At 41.5% G+C, this 16,138-nt stretch overlaps 1 protein-coding gene across 4 annotated transcripts in view; it reads left to right on the plus strand.

The window, feature by feature from the left end:
* The first annotated feature begins 402 nt into the window (after window positions 1-402).
* Rabep1 (rabaptin, RAB GTPase binding effector protein 1) overlaps window positions 403-16,138 on the plus strand; it is a 101,188-nt gene continuing 85,452 nt past the window's right edge. For 3 of the 4 annotated variants that reach the window (XM_028860994.2, XM_028860996.2, XM_028860995.2), the window contains exon 1: window positions 403-645. In XM_028860994.2, the coding sequence (XP_028716827.1) occupies window positions 612-645 (34 nt within the window). In that variant the 5' untranslated portion in view covers window positions 403-611. Of the gene's footprint in view, window positions 646-4,421; window positions 4,533-16,138 lie in introns of those variants that run through there. The other variant, XM_037201561.1, reaches the window with a different exon arrangement.

Raw genomic sequence — 16,138 nt, forward strand, 5'->3', positions numbered from 1 at the left:
GTCCTGGCCAAGTTCTGGCCATAACAATCCTTCCTACTTTATTGCCTCATTTAAACTTTTCTTAGCTACTGTACTCATCAAGGTTATGAGGTTAAGGGACTCACTCTCTCAAGGTCACAGAGCTAGGCGAAGAAGCGGCTGGGCTGGCGTGCACCACAGGATTTCCTCACCCGGGCTTTTTTCACCCCCCTTTTGACTAGGTTCTGGGAACCAGGAGCTTCAAGAGTCCTTGGCTTTCCCGCCACCAGCCTCCTCCACCCCTGGCTCTCATCAGCAGCTTCCCTCTGATGCTCAGGCTCCCGACCCCTCCTCCCCTGCCTCCCTCCCTCCGGAGGCCCCGCCTCTCCCCTTAGGCCAGCGTCACGTGCCGCCCCATCCCCCTGCGCCTGCGCACTGCTTATTTCCCGCTGTCAGGATGAGGAGGCGGAGGTCGGCGCTCCGGTCCGTCTCTGCCCGGGGCTGTGGCGGCGCCGGCGGCTCCAGCCTTAGCGGTTCCTCCCTGGGCGGCGGCGGCCGCAGCTCGGTCGACGCCTCCTCCGCCAGCTGAGCCCGCGGCAGTCCGGGACGCCGCTTCCCCGCCCATCCCCGGTCCCCGAGGCCGCCTCCTGGCCATGGCGCAGCCGGGCCCGGCACCCCAGCCTGACGGTGAGGCGCCCACCATGGCGGGCGCGGCCTGCCCGGCGCGGCGTCGCGGGGGCCTTTGGGGCCGGAAGGGCACGCGCGCGGGCCCGGGGGTGACCCGCGGGGCCGGGGGCGGGAGCGCGCGGCGGCGCGGGGCCAGGGCGGCCGGGCTGGGGAGGGGGCGGGAGGCGCGCGCGCGCGCGGGCGGCTGCGGGGAAGGGCGTGGGGAGCCTGCGGGAGCCGGCGGCCTCGGCGGCGGCGGCGGGGGAGCGCGGAGAGGAAGGTGCAGTGGGATTAGCATGTGGGTGCCGCCCGTGGGGAGGATGGAAATGGAGAACATGTGCTATATTCGTTTAAAAAAAAAAAAAAAAAAGAGCGAGCCCTGGTCTCGGTAGTGGCGGTGTGCCTCTCGCCCCACCTCCGCCCCCGCCTCCTCGGGCCACGCTCCAGCGCTCTTTGCACCGGGTTCTGTGACTTGTAAAAGTAACTGGGATCGCTAATGATTTGGTAGCCTTCTTTGAGTGGTAGTGTTGCTTAACGGTGAGTCCGGGCACATTTCTTAGTCTCTTTAGGACCTCGCTTTCTGACGTACGAGGAGTGCTGGATTCATGCCCCTTTATTGAGAAAGATGGGCAAGCCGTTGGGCCATGCGATAAAGATGGCACCATTCATATGTAAAAGGATAGCTTAGTATTATTTTCAGAGTGTTGGGAATGAAAACGGTGCTCGAGAAAGCCAAAGTCGAGGAATCAGTCCTCCTTTCCTTTTCGTCTCTTCCTTTCAAGCGATGGGGGGTGATGGGGTGGTGGTGTTGTCTCACTTCGTTGACCATGTTGGCTTGAAACTCCTGAGCTATCCTCCTGCCTCAGTAGCCGAGACTTACAGGTGCAGGTCCAACTGTCTTTTAATAATGCTCATATTATATTTTTGGAAAGGAAAAAAGGCCTTGTCCTAAATAAGCCAGACTGGTTGTCAGAGCCCTTCATGATCTTTCAGGTGACTGAGCTCTGCTTCAGAGTTTTGACCACATTGTTTCAAAAAAAATTTTTTTCCCCTCAACCTGGAGTTATGTTTGAAAAGAATGTGCTCGGTCCTTGGCAAGATCTTACTGTATCTAGTTGAGAAAGTTCTTTCAGGTGTATTTCTATAGTCGGCCTTTGTGCTTAGCATCTTTATGTGTAAGTGTAAGTTGGATAGGTGTTTGGCACAGGAGGGTTCTTCTTTTGACCTTTACCGGGAATAGTCTCTTGAAATAACCTTTTGTGAAAATCTCTCTGTTCTTGCCGTGGGTGAACTGGAAACAATGTTATCAGATTTTAAGGCTCTTGCTGCTCTCAGGGAAGTGTGCTCCAAAACCTGTGAGCCTCTTGTTTTGGGTTCTGTTAGTAGCCTAAAGGGCAATGTCCAGCCTGGACTTTAATTCACTTGCTGTTCTATTCAAGTAGAAGAGAAGAGATGGTGGGCTGTCGGGAAATAGGGATTTTTTTTTTTTTGGACCTTCTTTTAATTCTCACTTTTGTATTTGGTGTCAGGGAAGAAAACTTTACAAACCCTCTTTGTTACTGCAGACAGAGGCAGAATACAGAGAAAGCTCTGGCTTCTGGTAGGTATGCTTACCTGCTGCCTTCTTTTGCCTTCCACGGACTGCTCAGGTGACATGGGGAGTCTGGACTCCACAGTTCCTGCCTCTTTCGAGATATGAAATGGTCTTCCCAGCAAATAGGCAGAAATGACTAAGCACTTCACAGCGCTGAGGAAAACGTTAGCCTTGAGGAATCTCGTAGTCTTCTTGTTCCCACTTCAGGATTACTTGCGATTTTTCAAATTTCAGGACTATGGGGTGGGATTGAGTTTACATTGTAGTTTTTTTTTTTAAATTGTAAATTAAATGGGTGGCCATAACTTATCATTCTCAAAAGGAGAGAGAATTTGGTATGTTTGAATTCTTCTGTCAATGTCTGCTTAGAAGTTCATCTTGGGGAATTAGTTTTCTTCCTTAGTTGAGTTCATATGGATAACTTTAATTAAAAGCACACTTGAATTTCAATCCCTCCAAAGGAGTTGGCGAAATTCCTTTGAATCAAATTGATAGTAAAACATATCTAGTCTTGGACTCAGAAGCAGTCCAAGCTGAGTCTTTTTCTTTTTTACATACTTTGCTTTGTTTTTGAGGATAAAGGTATATTAAGAGTATGTAATTGACAAGATGAGATGTAGCCATTTAAAATTTTTTCTTATTTCATAATTTTTGAAAGTTTTGTTTTTTGATGGTACATTTTAATAGACAAATGTCAATTGAGTAAATTATTTTCCCTTGAAAATTCAAAGACAAGGGTAAAAATTCTCAGATTTCAGTTTAAGCTAAACTGTATCTTAGAAGCATTTGTTTTGATCTTGATTCATTACAATTAAATTTTATTTGTGTGTGTATGTATACATGCCACAAGCATGTGTGTGGAGGTCAGGGGACAACTTGTGGGAGTTGGTTCTCTCTCTTTACTCTGTGGTTTTTGAGATCACCAGGCTTGACAGCAGTCACATTTACTTGCTGAGTGATGTCACTGGCCCCTTTATTTTGTTTTTATATAATCCCTCTGTATAAGAAAATGTATGTTAGAAAAAGATTTTGAATATTTTCCCATAAAGGAATGATAAGTATTTGAGGACATAGATACGTTTAACTTCATTTACACATTCCATAATATATGCTAACTTCAAAACATTACAAAGACCACCCCCCATTGATGCTTTTATTTTATTTTATGTTTTAAGTTTATGTGTATCTTTATGGGTGTTTTGCGCCATGTGCATGTCTGGTAGCTTTGGAAGCCAGAAGAGGATGTTGGGTCCTTTTGGGACTAGAGTTACAGATGGTCGTGGGCCATCATGTGGGTTCTGGGAATCAAACCCAGGTCCTCTGAAAGAACATCTAGTTCTCTTAACCGCTGAGCTATCTCTCCAGCCCTCCATTGATACTTTATATACTAGAAAAAAAAAAAATCTTAAGAAGTAGAAGTATATTTTTCCCATTCTCAGAGGTGAGATTTCTGTTCTGCTTTTTATTCATGGTTATACAGACATGTTACCTTTAATCCTTGAAATAGATGGGTATTACATACATAGGTCTGCAACTTTCTTATCTCATTTAAATGTTATTTATCATTGCTCTGTGTGTGTGTGTGTGTGTGTGTGTGTGTGTGTGTGTGTAAGTAAATGGTTACATGGCTGTGTGTCATGCCATAACTTATTACAGTTACTATCTCAAGGAATCTTCATATCACTGAGGAGGGTGCTATTGTTAATAGTATTGCTGGTCCTAGTTTTTGATGAAGAAACTGAAGTTCAGACAAATTAAAATATGCCTGGAGTTACAGTAAGTTAGAGAGTCAGGATTCAAACACAGAATATCTGAATCCAGGACCCTCTGGTTTGTTTACTAGATCAGAAGGACCATTGTCTGTTTCTGTATTATAACTCTGCCTTGTTTTTATTAAAAGTCTATTCCATCACGTGTGTGGCATGTATAATGGATTTGCTTGTTATTCTTCATTATTATTTTAATGATTTTTGTTATTATTTTATGTGTACTTGTATTTTGCCTGCATGTATGTCTGTCCCTGGTACCTACAGAGGCCAGAAGAGGGGATTGGATCCCTGGAACTGGAGTTACAGGTGGTTGTGAGCCACCATGTGGGTGCTGGGGATTGAACCCAGGTCCTCTGGAAGAGCAATCAGTTCTCTTAACTGTTGAGCCATCTCTCCAACCCCTATTTTTATTTTTATTATTGAGACAGGGTCCCACTCTAGTCCAGCTGGCCTCCAATTCATGATGATCTCCTACTTTATCCTCTGGAGTATTGGGATTACAGGCATGAGACACCCTGCTTGGCTGTGTTTCCACTGATGGGCTGGTAGGTTGCTAATCTCTTCTTTTCATTTTATAAGCAGTGCTAAAATGGTGTCCTTTTTTTTTTCTACTGAGATTTGAATCTAGGATCTTGTGCATGCTAAGCAAACACTATACTATTGAGATGTAGCTCTAGTTTCTTTAAAATTTGAGACAAGGCCTCATTGTAACATAGCAGGCCTTGAACTTAAGATCCTCTAGCCCCACTCTCCTTAGTAACTGGAATTGCAGGCCTGCACCACTGGTGCTCTTGCTGTTATATCTGTGAGACTACTGAGTTAAAGGGCACGTTCTGACAGAGTTAAATGTTAAAGCTGCTGTTAGCTTAAGCTAAAAAAAAGAAGTATCAATTTACATACCTGCCAAGGTATATGAGATGGTAGATTTCCCCATTAAAAGTTCTGGATGGATGTTGTTTTAAATTTGTCTTCTGATAGATTTTTTTTTTTAAGGCTATTTTGTTGTTGTTGTCTGTTGGTCATCCTGTCTGTCTCTGTCTCTTTCCCTCTGTCTGTCTCTCTCAGACAGTTAGTCTTGGATTCACTGTGTAGCTCTGGTTCACCTCAAACTAACACTAGTCCCACTTCATCTCCTAAGTGCTGGGATTACAGGAATGCCCATTATACTGGAGGTATTCTTCAATTAACACTTTGGTGCCTGGACTATGCCAACCCCTTTGTTAGTCTTTAAGAAATAGAAAGATAAGCCAAACTAGACCCAGTCTCTGTTCTAGGTAGTCATTTAGTCATTAATTAGATTATTCCATAGACTGGTATAAAACCATTTATTTAACTATTACTAATGTGTACTACTTGCCAGGCACAATTCTTGTAATTATAATTCATCAGTGAACTTGACAGGTAATAACAGTCCTGCCTTAATGAAGAGAAAATAGGTACTGAACATACACAGGTTATATAGAGTCTTAGCCAGTAAGAGCTCTGCAAAACAGCAGAGCAGAGTCCAAGGAAGTATGGACTAGATTATTTATTTATTTATTTTACTACTTATGTGTATATGTATTTGTGGGATAGGGTGGGTACATATGTATTTAGGTGCCCAGAAGCCAGAAGAGGCTGTTAGATTCCCAAGAGCAAGAGTTACAGACAGTTTGAACTACCTAGTGTGGATGCTAGGATCCTCTGCAATCGTAACAAATGATCTTAACTGCTAAGCCCTCTCTCAAGCTCTGGGGTTGGTTTTAAATGAAATGTTCAGAATAGTGATAATCCGATACAGATGTTCCGTTATAGATAAAATTTGTGCAGAGACCTGAAGGACGAAGTGGAATTAGCCATGAAGCAAAAGCTTTGAGGGAATATATCTGACATATTTGAAGAAGTCATTGTGATTGGATTGATGTTAGGAGAGTGAGAGATGAGAGTAATGGGATGTGAGATCACAAAGATAATGAAGTTAGGGCAGATTTTGTAGGGCCACAGAAACGTTTTAAAGATTGGCTTTCACTATGGGTCCATCTCTGTCAAAATGAGCAAGTGAATCAATCCATTTCACTATGGGAAACCATTGAAAAGGGTTTTAAGCAGAAGAGTGATATGATTGGACATAACAAGGTGCTGGGCATGGTGGTTCAAACCTGTAATCCCAGCACTAGGAGGCTGAAGCAGAAGGATTGCTACAACGTTTGAGGCCAGCCTGGGCTACACAGTGAGAATCTGCTTCAAAAACTAAAAACAACAACCTACAAATAAATAAACAAAAACTACAAACAAACAAAACTCCATGTTGCTTTGGTTGTTGGATTGGCAATAGAGTTTTGGGGAGGCAAGGGAGGCCTGAATCCAGGAAAAGGTGATGGAATCTGGATGTTTGATGGCATCTTTATTTTGAAATAATAGCCTGTGGGGTTTGCTGATGGCATTGGATGTTTGAATCCCAAAATTCTGCCTGAGGACCTGTGTGAGGGTCGCATAGTGCTCTGCATTTGAGGCATTTGGTCATTGAGAGGAGGTGGTTCTGGTGTTGCTGTCTGATGGATGAACAGGAGTCTCTCTCTTGGAGCAAATAGTGAGAAAGGTATGAGGTGTTAGTGGGCTGACCTGGGTGGTCTTAGCTGTAGAGGTAAAAGAGATAATGTTGAAGGGTTTGAAGCAGGTAGATGACATGGTGGCTTTAAAAAGTGGGTTGATTCACTTGTTCATTTTCATAGAGCTGTGGAATGAATCCAGGCTTTTTGTGTATACCAGGCAAGTGTTCTATCACTGAGCCTTAGCTGATGATAGATATTTTTTTTCAGGTATGCATGTTTTTTTTTTTTCTTTTTTTTTTGGTTTTTTTTTTTTTTTTTTTTTTTTTAAGCTGTCGAATACAAGATGTTTTTTATTAGCTCCCACCCCCCCAGGTATGCATGTTTTTATACTTAATTTTTTTTATTACTTTATTTAATGGTTCGGGTTATGGGGTATGTGTGCTTCTGTGGAGGTCAAAGGACAGTTTGTGAGCTGTGGTTTTCTCTTCTATTTCTACATGGGTTCTAGGGATCAAGCTCAGCTAGCTCACTAGGCTTGTATGGATAGCTACTTTATTCTCTGAACCATCTTGCTGGCCCTAATTGACTAAATTATTTTTGTAAATTGACCATTATATCATTTTGTCCCCATTGAATTGTCCTGGTTAATTGTTTTTTTTCCTGTGTGTGTGGTGTACGTGTTTGTGTGTGTATGCAGGTGCATGTGCACATGTATATGGATATTAGAGGTTGACAATTAGGTGTCTTTTTAAGCCTTTCTCCACCTTATTTTATGAGGCTGGGTCTCTCACTGAACTTGGCACTTGCTGGTTAGAACTGAGCAACTGGTTACAACTGAAATTGGCTAGACTTGCTGGTCAGCAAGCCGCAGAGATCCTCCTGTCTTTGTCCCCCAAGAGCTGAGGTAATAGCTGTGTGTCTCTGTCTTGCTTTTTGTGTGGGTGATGGGAAGTTGAATTCAGGTCCTTCTGCTTGTGTGGCAAATACTTTACTGACTGAGCCGGCTCAGCTTTCTTTTCTTGTTGAATTAGAGGAACACTATAAATTGCATTAGGTTTTTGCTATGTATTAGATATTTTGTTATCCTAGTTTGTTACTTACCTACTTTTTTTTATTGTACAAAAAGCAATTTTTGTGATCTGACTTTTTTTTCCCCCCGGTTTTTTGAGACAGGGTTTCTCTGTGTAGTTTTGGTCCCTGTCCTGGATCTCACTCTGTAGTCTGGCCTTGAACTCACAGAGATCTGCCTGGCTCTGCCTCCCAAGTGCTGGGATTAAAGGCATGGCCAACACCGCCCAGCTGACATTTATTTATTTATTTATTTATTTATTTATTTATTTATTTATTTAATAGTCTCAAGGTTTCTGGCTTAGAACGACCGCCCACCTCCTTATTCCAATTCTTTTATAGTCTTTCAAGATAGGATTTCTGGCTGGGTAGTGGTGGGGCATGCCTTTAGTCCCAGAACTTGGGAGGCAGAAGCAGGCGAATCTTAGTGACTTCAAAAAAGAAACCCTGTCTTGAAAAAACAAACAAAAAAAGACAGGATTTCTCTGTGTAGCCTGGCTGTCCTGGAAGTCACTCTGTAGACCAGGCTGGCCTTGAACTCAGAACTCAGAGATACTTTTGTCTCTGCCTCCCAAGCTCTGGGATTAAAGGCGTAGTACTACCATCGCTGGACCATTTTTCTTTTTTTTAAAGAGTTAATAGGTCATCTACTAGGAGAAAAGAAAACATTGAAGAATATAGTACAACAATACTAGACATGAGTAATTTCTGCTTCCAGGGCTGAGGCCAAATATTCAGGGAAGGACTTCAACTCGGTTCCTATGCCAGAGCAGTAAACACTCTTAACCCCTGCGCCATTTTTCCAGCCTTATAGACTCTTCATGTGTAGTCAGTCATTAAACTGAGTTTAATCTTTATAAGGGTATCTGTAAACTTTTATTGTTTATTTTTGTGTAGTACAATTGTGCCAGATAATGTCATGTTTGGGGAATATAAAAATGAATGATATACAGCCTGCCTTCTAGATGTTGCTGATTCAGTGAAGGAACGGCCTTGAACTCTGAAGATGCCCAGCGAGAAAACAGTCAGTGGTATTCTGAATTGGTAGTCTAAATTCTGTTCCTTCTAGAGAAGAAAGCTTGTCACCTCCTGATTTTAACTGGATTTGTATTTTATTTTTCTTTTAATTAAAGTGAGGTTTCTGCAAACTATAACTGCTTTAGTTTTGTTTGCTAGGACCACCCAGAGGAAATCCCAAGCATTCTTTTGCATGTCAGTCTGAAGCAGTTTAATAGTAATGTTGTGTTCTTTCTAAGTATTTGGTTTATTACTTTCACTGCATGACTAGAATCTATTTGCCGTTCTTTAGATTCTTTTTCACGCAAACTCAAGTGAGTGACTTCTATTGGAACCTAGAACCTGGAACCTGGTATGCTCTAGATATACTTAACTATGGAAAGTAGTAGAAAGACATCTAACTATATCCACAAGGAATCCTAGAGAGTAGTCATCTTTCTCACTTTATAAATGAGGCTAAGGACTAAAGAGATGAAGTCACAAATCTGCCTGGCTCTGCCTCCTGAGTGCTGGGACTAAAGGCTTGTGCCACCACCACCCAGCTACTTTCATTTCTTTAACAAGCAATTTATTGATAATGGGTGTTGCAGATGTTACAAAATACTTCTTATGGAACATAAAAGTCTGAATGCAAACACCATGAGGAAGAGGCAACTTGCCTGAGTGATAGTGGTATTTTCAACAAAATACTTGGTGTAGAGTAAATGTGAACAATAGATAGTTTTTGAAAGAAACTGACATGAAACAGGCAGCTATAATAATATGGTCTCACTTTCTCATTCACAGAATTTTGATTAGATATAGCAGAGACATTTTGCACCATTCAGAAATTTAGGTAACATGGACCCTCCACTCATGCTATATCTATTTTATATTGGAGAGAATACATGAATACAACCTTGAGAGTTACGAAGAATTTTTGACAAACGGAGAAGTAAATTAATGGATGCTACAATTTACTAAGATTGAATTATGGAGAAATAGAAAATGTGAACAGTCCAGTGCTGAGTAGGAAGATTGAATCAGTAAGTCTGTCATAGAATAAGCCCAGGGTCTGATGACTTTGCTGATGAGTTCAGTCAAGTATCTAAAAGACTAATGCCAGTTCTGGAAAAACTCTTTAAACATTTGGAAAGGACTCCTAAGTTCACTCCTCAGTGCTGCATTACTCTGATACATAAACTAGACATGGATACAAGAAAAAGCCTGGCATGGTGCTACATGCCTGTAAACCTAGCTCTTAGGCAGAGGTAGGTAGATCCCTGTGAGTTCAAGGGCAGTCTAGTGAGACCCTGTCTCTAAAAACAAAACAAGACAAAAAAACTAAACTATTATTCCTGAACATATACAGTATTTTCAGTAAGCTATTGAGAAAAATTCAGTGGCATATTAAAAAAGATGACTTCATGGTAAAGTGGGATTCATTCAGAAGTGCAAGGATGGTTTAACACATATAAATATAGATAACCATATCAAGAGAATAAAGGACAAAATCATAGAGTGATTATTTTAGTAGAAGCAGGAAAAGCATTTGACAAAAGCCAATATTCCTTGGCAAAAACTCAACAAATTAGGTACAGAATTAATAACATAATAACCACCAATTTTGACAAAATCTACAGCTAACATCCTGAATGGGAAAATGTTGAAACTGGAAAAAGACAATGTTGTTCATTTTATCACTTCTATTTGACTCCGAATGGCAAGTCCTATTCAGAGCAGTTAGATAAGAGAAAGCAATAAAAGGCATCCAAACTGAGAAGTTAAACTGTCTCTCTGACTCGAATGTAGAATGTCCCCAGAGTGTTTTGGTTCCCAAAATAGCAATATTCAAAGGTGGAGCTCTGGAGGAAATGATTAGATCACAAGGCTTTGCCTATATCAATTACTCCACTGAAGTCTTCACAATTTATGGCATTATTGGGAGGTGGAAGAACTCGGGGATAAGGCCTAGTTGTAGGAAATAGGTTACTGGGAACTTGCCTTTGCAGATTATATCATTTCTCAAGGTTACCTCCTTTGCTTCCTGGTGGCAATGAAGTGAGCATCACTCTCCTATCATGCCTTGTGCCATCGTGACATGGCTTGAAAACTGAAATTGTGAGCCCAAATCAGTCCATAAACAGTTCCTCTCCGGTAGTTGTCACATTGACAGAAACTTAACATATTTAGAAAACTCTGAAGATGACACAAACACACATACACACAGTGAGAACAAACAAATTCATGGGGAGGGTATAAAATCAACAGAAGTGAGGGTTGGGGAGCTAGCTCAGAGACAGAGCATGAGCATTTGAGGGGTATTGTAGATTTAACCTCGGCACTCCAAAAACAAACCAGTGAATAGGAAAGAACAAAAAATAACTTCTTACCCTAAACAAAACAACAGCAAACAAAACCCTAAACCTGTTGTGTTTTTATGTCCTACCTTCCCTCTATCTTGGAAAAAACAAATTCCACTTATAATACCTATAGAAGATAATGGCAAAGGAGGGGAGCTATCTCAGAGCTGGAAATTTGAAAACATTGATGAAAGAGGCTACAAATAAATGAAAGTATCCAGTGTTCATGGGTTGGAAGGGTTATTAGCATTGTTTAAAATGTCCACACTGAGAAAACAAAAACAGAATTCTGGCAGTGGTGGTGCACACCTCTTATCCCAGCTCTCGAGTGGCAGAGACAGGTGGATCTCTGTGAGTTCAAGGCCAGCCCTGGTCTACAAGACAGCCAGAGTGACACAGAGAAACTTTGTCTTGAAAAACAAAATGGAAACAAACAAAAATGTCCATACTGCTGGAAGCTATCTAGTGATTCTTTGTAACTATCAAAATACCAATGGTGTTCCTTAGAGAAAAAAAGAGTAAAATGCAGGAACTGGAAGATAGAATCAGTCTTGAGTAAGAAAATAGAGCATACTATTTCAAAATAGACTACGTTTTAGAACATGGGCCTGCCAGTTTACAGTGGTCATTCTTAAGGCCATTTCCCACAGCCTGAAGATATCAGGCCACACCTACCTGCAGCTCCCTGGGAAAGAGTTAAGCAATCTGCTGTGACTTGACAGCTCTTCACTTATATCTGATTTTTTTCATGCTCTTTGTCACATGGACTGTGTTGAACTAAGTAATGTGATGTATCACTTCCACCAGCCTCTAAAATGTTACATGTATATTAAAGAAGGCAGGAATCCTCTTTGTTCAGGGGTTTCTCATAAGACTCTTTATCAGTGGGATCTTTCTGGAGAGGTTCCCCCAGCCCATTCCCTTAAAGGTGGTTATTCATCTTATATCTATTTGGTGGGAAAGTGCTGGGATTAAAGGTATGGACCACTGCCACTTGGCCGCCTTATTATTTTTTTTAAGAAGATTTGTTTCCATATGTGTGCTCATGCATGCAGTGCCAGAGTCCTGAAGCTGGAGTTAATAGGTAGTTGTGAGATGCTAGACATAGGTGCTGGGACCTGAACTTGGGATCTCTGGAGGAGCAGCAAGTGCTCTTTAACAAACTTTTTTTTTTTTTTTTTTTTTTTTTTTTTTTTTTTGTTTATGTGCATTGGTGTTTTGCCTGCATGAGGGTGTCAGGCACCCTGGAACTGGAGTTACAGACAGTCATGAGGTGCCATGTGGGTACTGGGAATTGAACCCTGATCATCCAGAAGAGCAGCCAGTGCTCTTAACCACTGAGCAATCTCTCCAGCCCCCTGCAGCAAGTGCTCTTGACTGCTGAGCCATCTCTCCTGCTCTCTTCTCCTTAATGAACCGTCTCTCTAGATATTAAAGGGAAATCTCCTTTTAAGGCCTTGTCATGACCTCTTGCATAGTTTGAACCTTTTTCTTTCTAATGGGTTTCCTTATACCTTTAGCCTAGATCATGAATTGGAGGCCCTTTCTCCTAGTAAACCTCATTCCTTAAAGGTAATTATGTGTCATCTTCCTGTGCCATTTGCTGCCACTCTAGTATTATATTTAATATTACAAAACTATTGTAATTATATTGGCAGCTTCTAGCATAAAAACACCAGTAGGCTTGGAATGGATGTAGATTCTTGCCTAGCATGTGCAAAGACTTGGGTTCAATCCCTAGCACCAGAAAACACAACAAACCAGATACAAATAGATTCATATTCTTAAATCCATACTCTTACAGCCACTAAGGTGCTAAGAACATAACAATGAACAAAAGATGGCTGCTTCAATAAAACAGGCAACTGTGTATCCTTATGCAGAGGAATAATTAGATCCTTATGTCACACCATGTACAAAAATAAACACAAAGTGGATCAAAGACCTAAATGTAAGACAAAACTATGAAACTGCTACAAGAAAACTTAGAAGAAAATACCCACATTTGTCCAGGCAGTGATTTGTTTGGGATATAATCTCAAAAGCACAGATAATGAAAGCAAAAGCAGACAAATGGGATTCCACCTAACTGTGCTATGCTCTGCAGCAAAGGAAATCAGAGTGAAGAAGGATGGGAGACGATATCCAGAAGTGATACATTTGGTTGGAGATTAAAACTTCCCATATCTAAGGAGCTTAGTAGTAAGAAAACAACTCTATTAAAAAAGGCAAAATATCTGGACAGATTTTTCTTAAAAGAACACATACAGGTGGCTGATAAAATCTCAGTATCACTAGTCATCAAAGAATACAAAGGAAAAACCACGGTAAGATAACACTTCACTTTAGTTAGAATGACAGTTCACAAAAAGACAAAAGGCTGTGAAGAAAAGAAAATGCCTACTCACTGTTCATAAGAATATAAATTATAGCCATTATGGGGAACAGCATGGAGGTTCCCCACAAAGTTAAAAATAGAAGCACCATATGATAACTGTGTGTGGTGTGTTTATCCAAAGTAAATGGAATCAGTGTGTGAAAGAGATAGTTACATTACCATGTTTATTGCAACATCTCACACTACCAAGAAATAGAGTCAACCTATGTGTATATTGATAACCTAATGAGTAAGGAAGATGTATGCATACACAGTAAGATACTGTTGAGACTTTAAAAAGAAATTCTGTCATTTGTAATGACAAACCAAGCTGACATTATGTAATGTCAAATCCAGGTATATGATTTCACTCATCTGTGGACTTTGTAAAAGTAGAGGGTAGAATTGTCATCAGGGCCAGCATGATGGCTCAGCAGGTAAAAGTACTAAGCTGGACAGCATAATTTTCTTCCCTGGGACCCATATAGTAGGAAGAGAATTGACTACACAAGTTGTCTTGACCTCTGCACATATGTGCTATGGCACTTGTGAGCACATATATATACACAGAATAAGTGAAATTATGGTTGTTAAAGCTGCTTATGTGGGAGGAGGAGTTGATGCTAGTCAAAAGATTCGTAATTATAGTTAGGCAAGAGGAAGGATTTCAAGAGGTCTTTCATTCAGCACAGTGATTATAGTTAATGATTTTTATAGTATTCTTAAAAAATACTAAGAAAGGGTTTGGGATATAGCTCATTATGCTTGCTTATCATGCATAAATCCTGGGTTCAGTCCCTAGCACCACATAAATGATGGTAGGGTGTTCGAATCTTAGATGGTCTTTTAATAAAAAACCCAAAGCCAGATATCAGGGTGAAAGCTGAAAGATCAGAGAAGCAGAACAGCAGCACTATTTTACCTCTATAAAATTCAGCTAAAGAGAATGAGTTCCTGTTTCCTCATGCCTTATATATCTTTCTCTGCTATGCCATATGACTTCCTGGGATTAAAGGCATGTGTGCTTCCCAAACAAAGGCATGAGATCTCAAGTGCTGGGATTAAAGGTGTGTTGCACCACTGCCTAATCTCTGTCTAATCTAGTGACTGGCTCTGTCTTCTGATCCTCAGGCAAGTTTATAGTACCATATCACAGTAGGGTGTGTTGTGTTGTGATCTATATTTACAACCCCCGATTGGAAGCTGGAGGCAAGAAGGTCCAAAGTTCAAGGTCATCCTTGGCTTTCTAGCAGAGGTCAGAGCCAGCCTTAGCTACATGAGACCATGTCTTAAAAATTAAGAATGGGCCAGCAGCGGTGGCACACACCTTTAATCCCAGCACTTGGGAGGCAGAGCTAGGCGGATCTCCGTGAGTTCGAGGCCAGCCTGGTCTATAGAGCAAGATCCAGGACAGGCACCAAAACTACACAGAGAAACCCTGTTTTGAAAAACCAAAAAAAAAAAAGAAAAAAAGAATGGATGATGTTGGGTGCTCACTACTAAAATGATAATTGCATGAGGTCATGAATTTTGAAGCCTAGGTTTAGCTAGTTCACAGGATGGATATACATATCCATATGGACACACACAAACTTTTTTTCATTTTTTTTAATTAAGAAATTATTCATTTTACATAACGATTACAGATCCCCCTCTTCCCTCTTCCCTCTCCTCCAGCCTTTTCCCCAACCCACTCCCCATTCTGTCCCACAAGAAGGTAAGACCTTCCATGGGGAGTCAGCAGAACCTGGTACATTCAGTAGAGGCAGGTCCAATTCCCCATCCCCCAAGGCTGTGTGAGGTGTCCCACCATAGGTAATGGGCTCCAAAAAGCCAGCTCATGCACCAGTGATGGATCCTGTTCCTACTGCCAGTGGGCCACTTAAGCAGATCAAGCTACATAACTGTCACTTATACAGAGGGCCCAGTTCAGTCCCTTGGAGGTTCCACAGGTGTTGGTCTAAATTTCATGAGTTCCCACTAGTTTGGTTTGGTTGTCTCTGTACGTTTCCCCATCATGATCTTAATGCCCCTTGCTTATAGAACCCCCCTTCTTTCTCTTTGACTGGACTCCTGGAGCTTGGCCTGGTGCTTTTCAGTGGATCTCTGCATTGTCTTTCTGTCAGTTACTGGAGAAAGGCTTTATGATGACAGGGTATTCACTGATCTGATTACTGGGGTAAGCCAGTTCAGGCACCCTCTGGGAACTTCCCTAGCACTTGGTTTCTCCCTATCCCCATGATATCTCCCTCTATCATGATATTTTTCTTTCTTTCTTTTTTCTTTCTTTCTTTCTTTCTTTTTTTTTTTTTTTTTTTTAAGACAGGGTTTCTCTGTGTTGCTTTGTGCCTTTCCTGGATCTTGCTCTGTAGACCAGGCTGGCCTCGAACTCACAGAGATCCACGTGGCTCTGTCTCCCGAGTGCTAGGATTAAAGGGCGTGTGCCACTACCGCCCGGCTGATATCTCTTTCATTGCTTTCCCCCTCCATCCCTGTTCCAGTTTGACCATCTGTTCCCTTATGTTCTCATCCTCCATCCCCTACCCTCCATTGCCCACCTCTCATCCCCAGTTTACTCATGGAGATCTCATCTATTTCCCCTTTCCATGGTTATCCATTTGTCTCTCTTGTATTCTGCCACATTCCTTAAGGTGTTTATCAGTTGTAGGAGTTCCCTGGTAGAATTTTTGGGGTCACTTATGTATACTATCATATCTGCAAATAGTGAAAGTTTGATTTCTTCCTTTCCAATTTGTATCCTCGTGATCTTCTTTGTTGTCTTATTGCTCTAGCTAGAACTTCTAGTACTATATTGA

The sequence above is a fragment of the Peromyscus leucopus genome, chromosome 8b (assembly GCF_004664715.2).
Source record: "Peromyscus leucopus breed LL Stock chromosome 8b, UCI_PerLeu_2.1, whole genome shotgun sequence".
NCBI classification, from domain to species: domain Eukaryota; kingdom Metazoa; phylum Chordata; class Mammalia; order Rodentia; family Cricetidae; genus Peromyscus; species Peromyscus leucopus.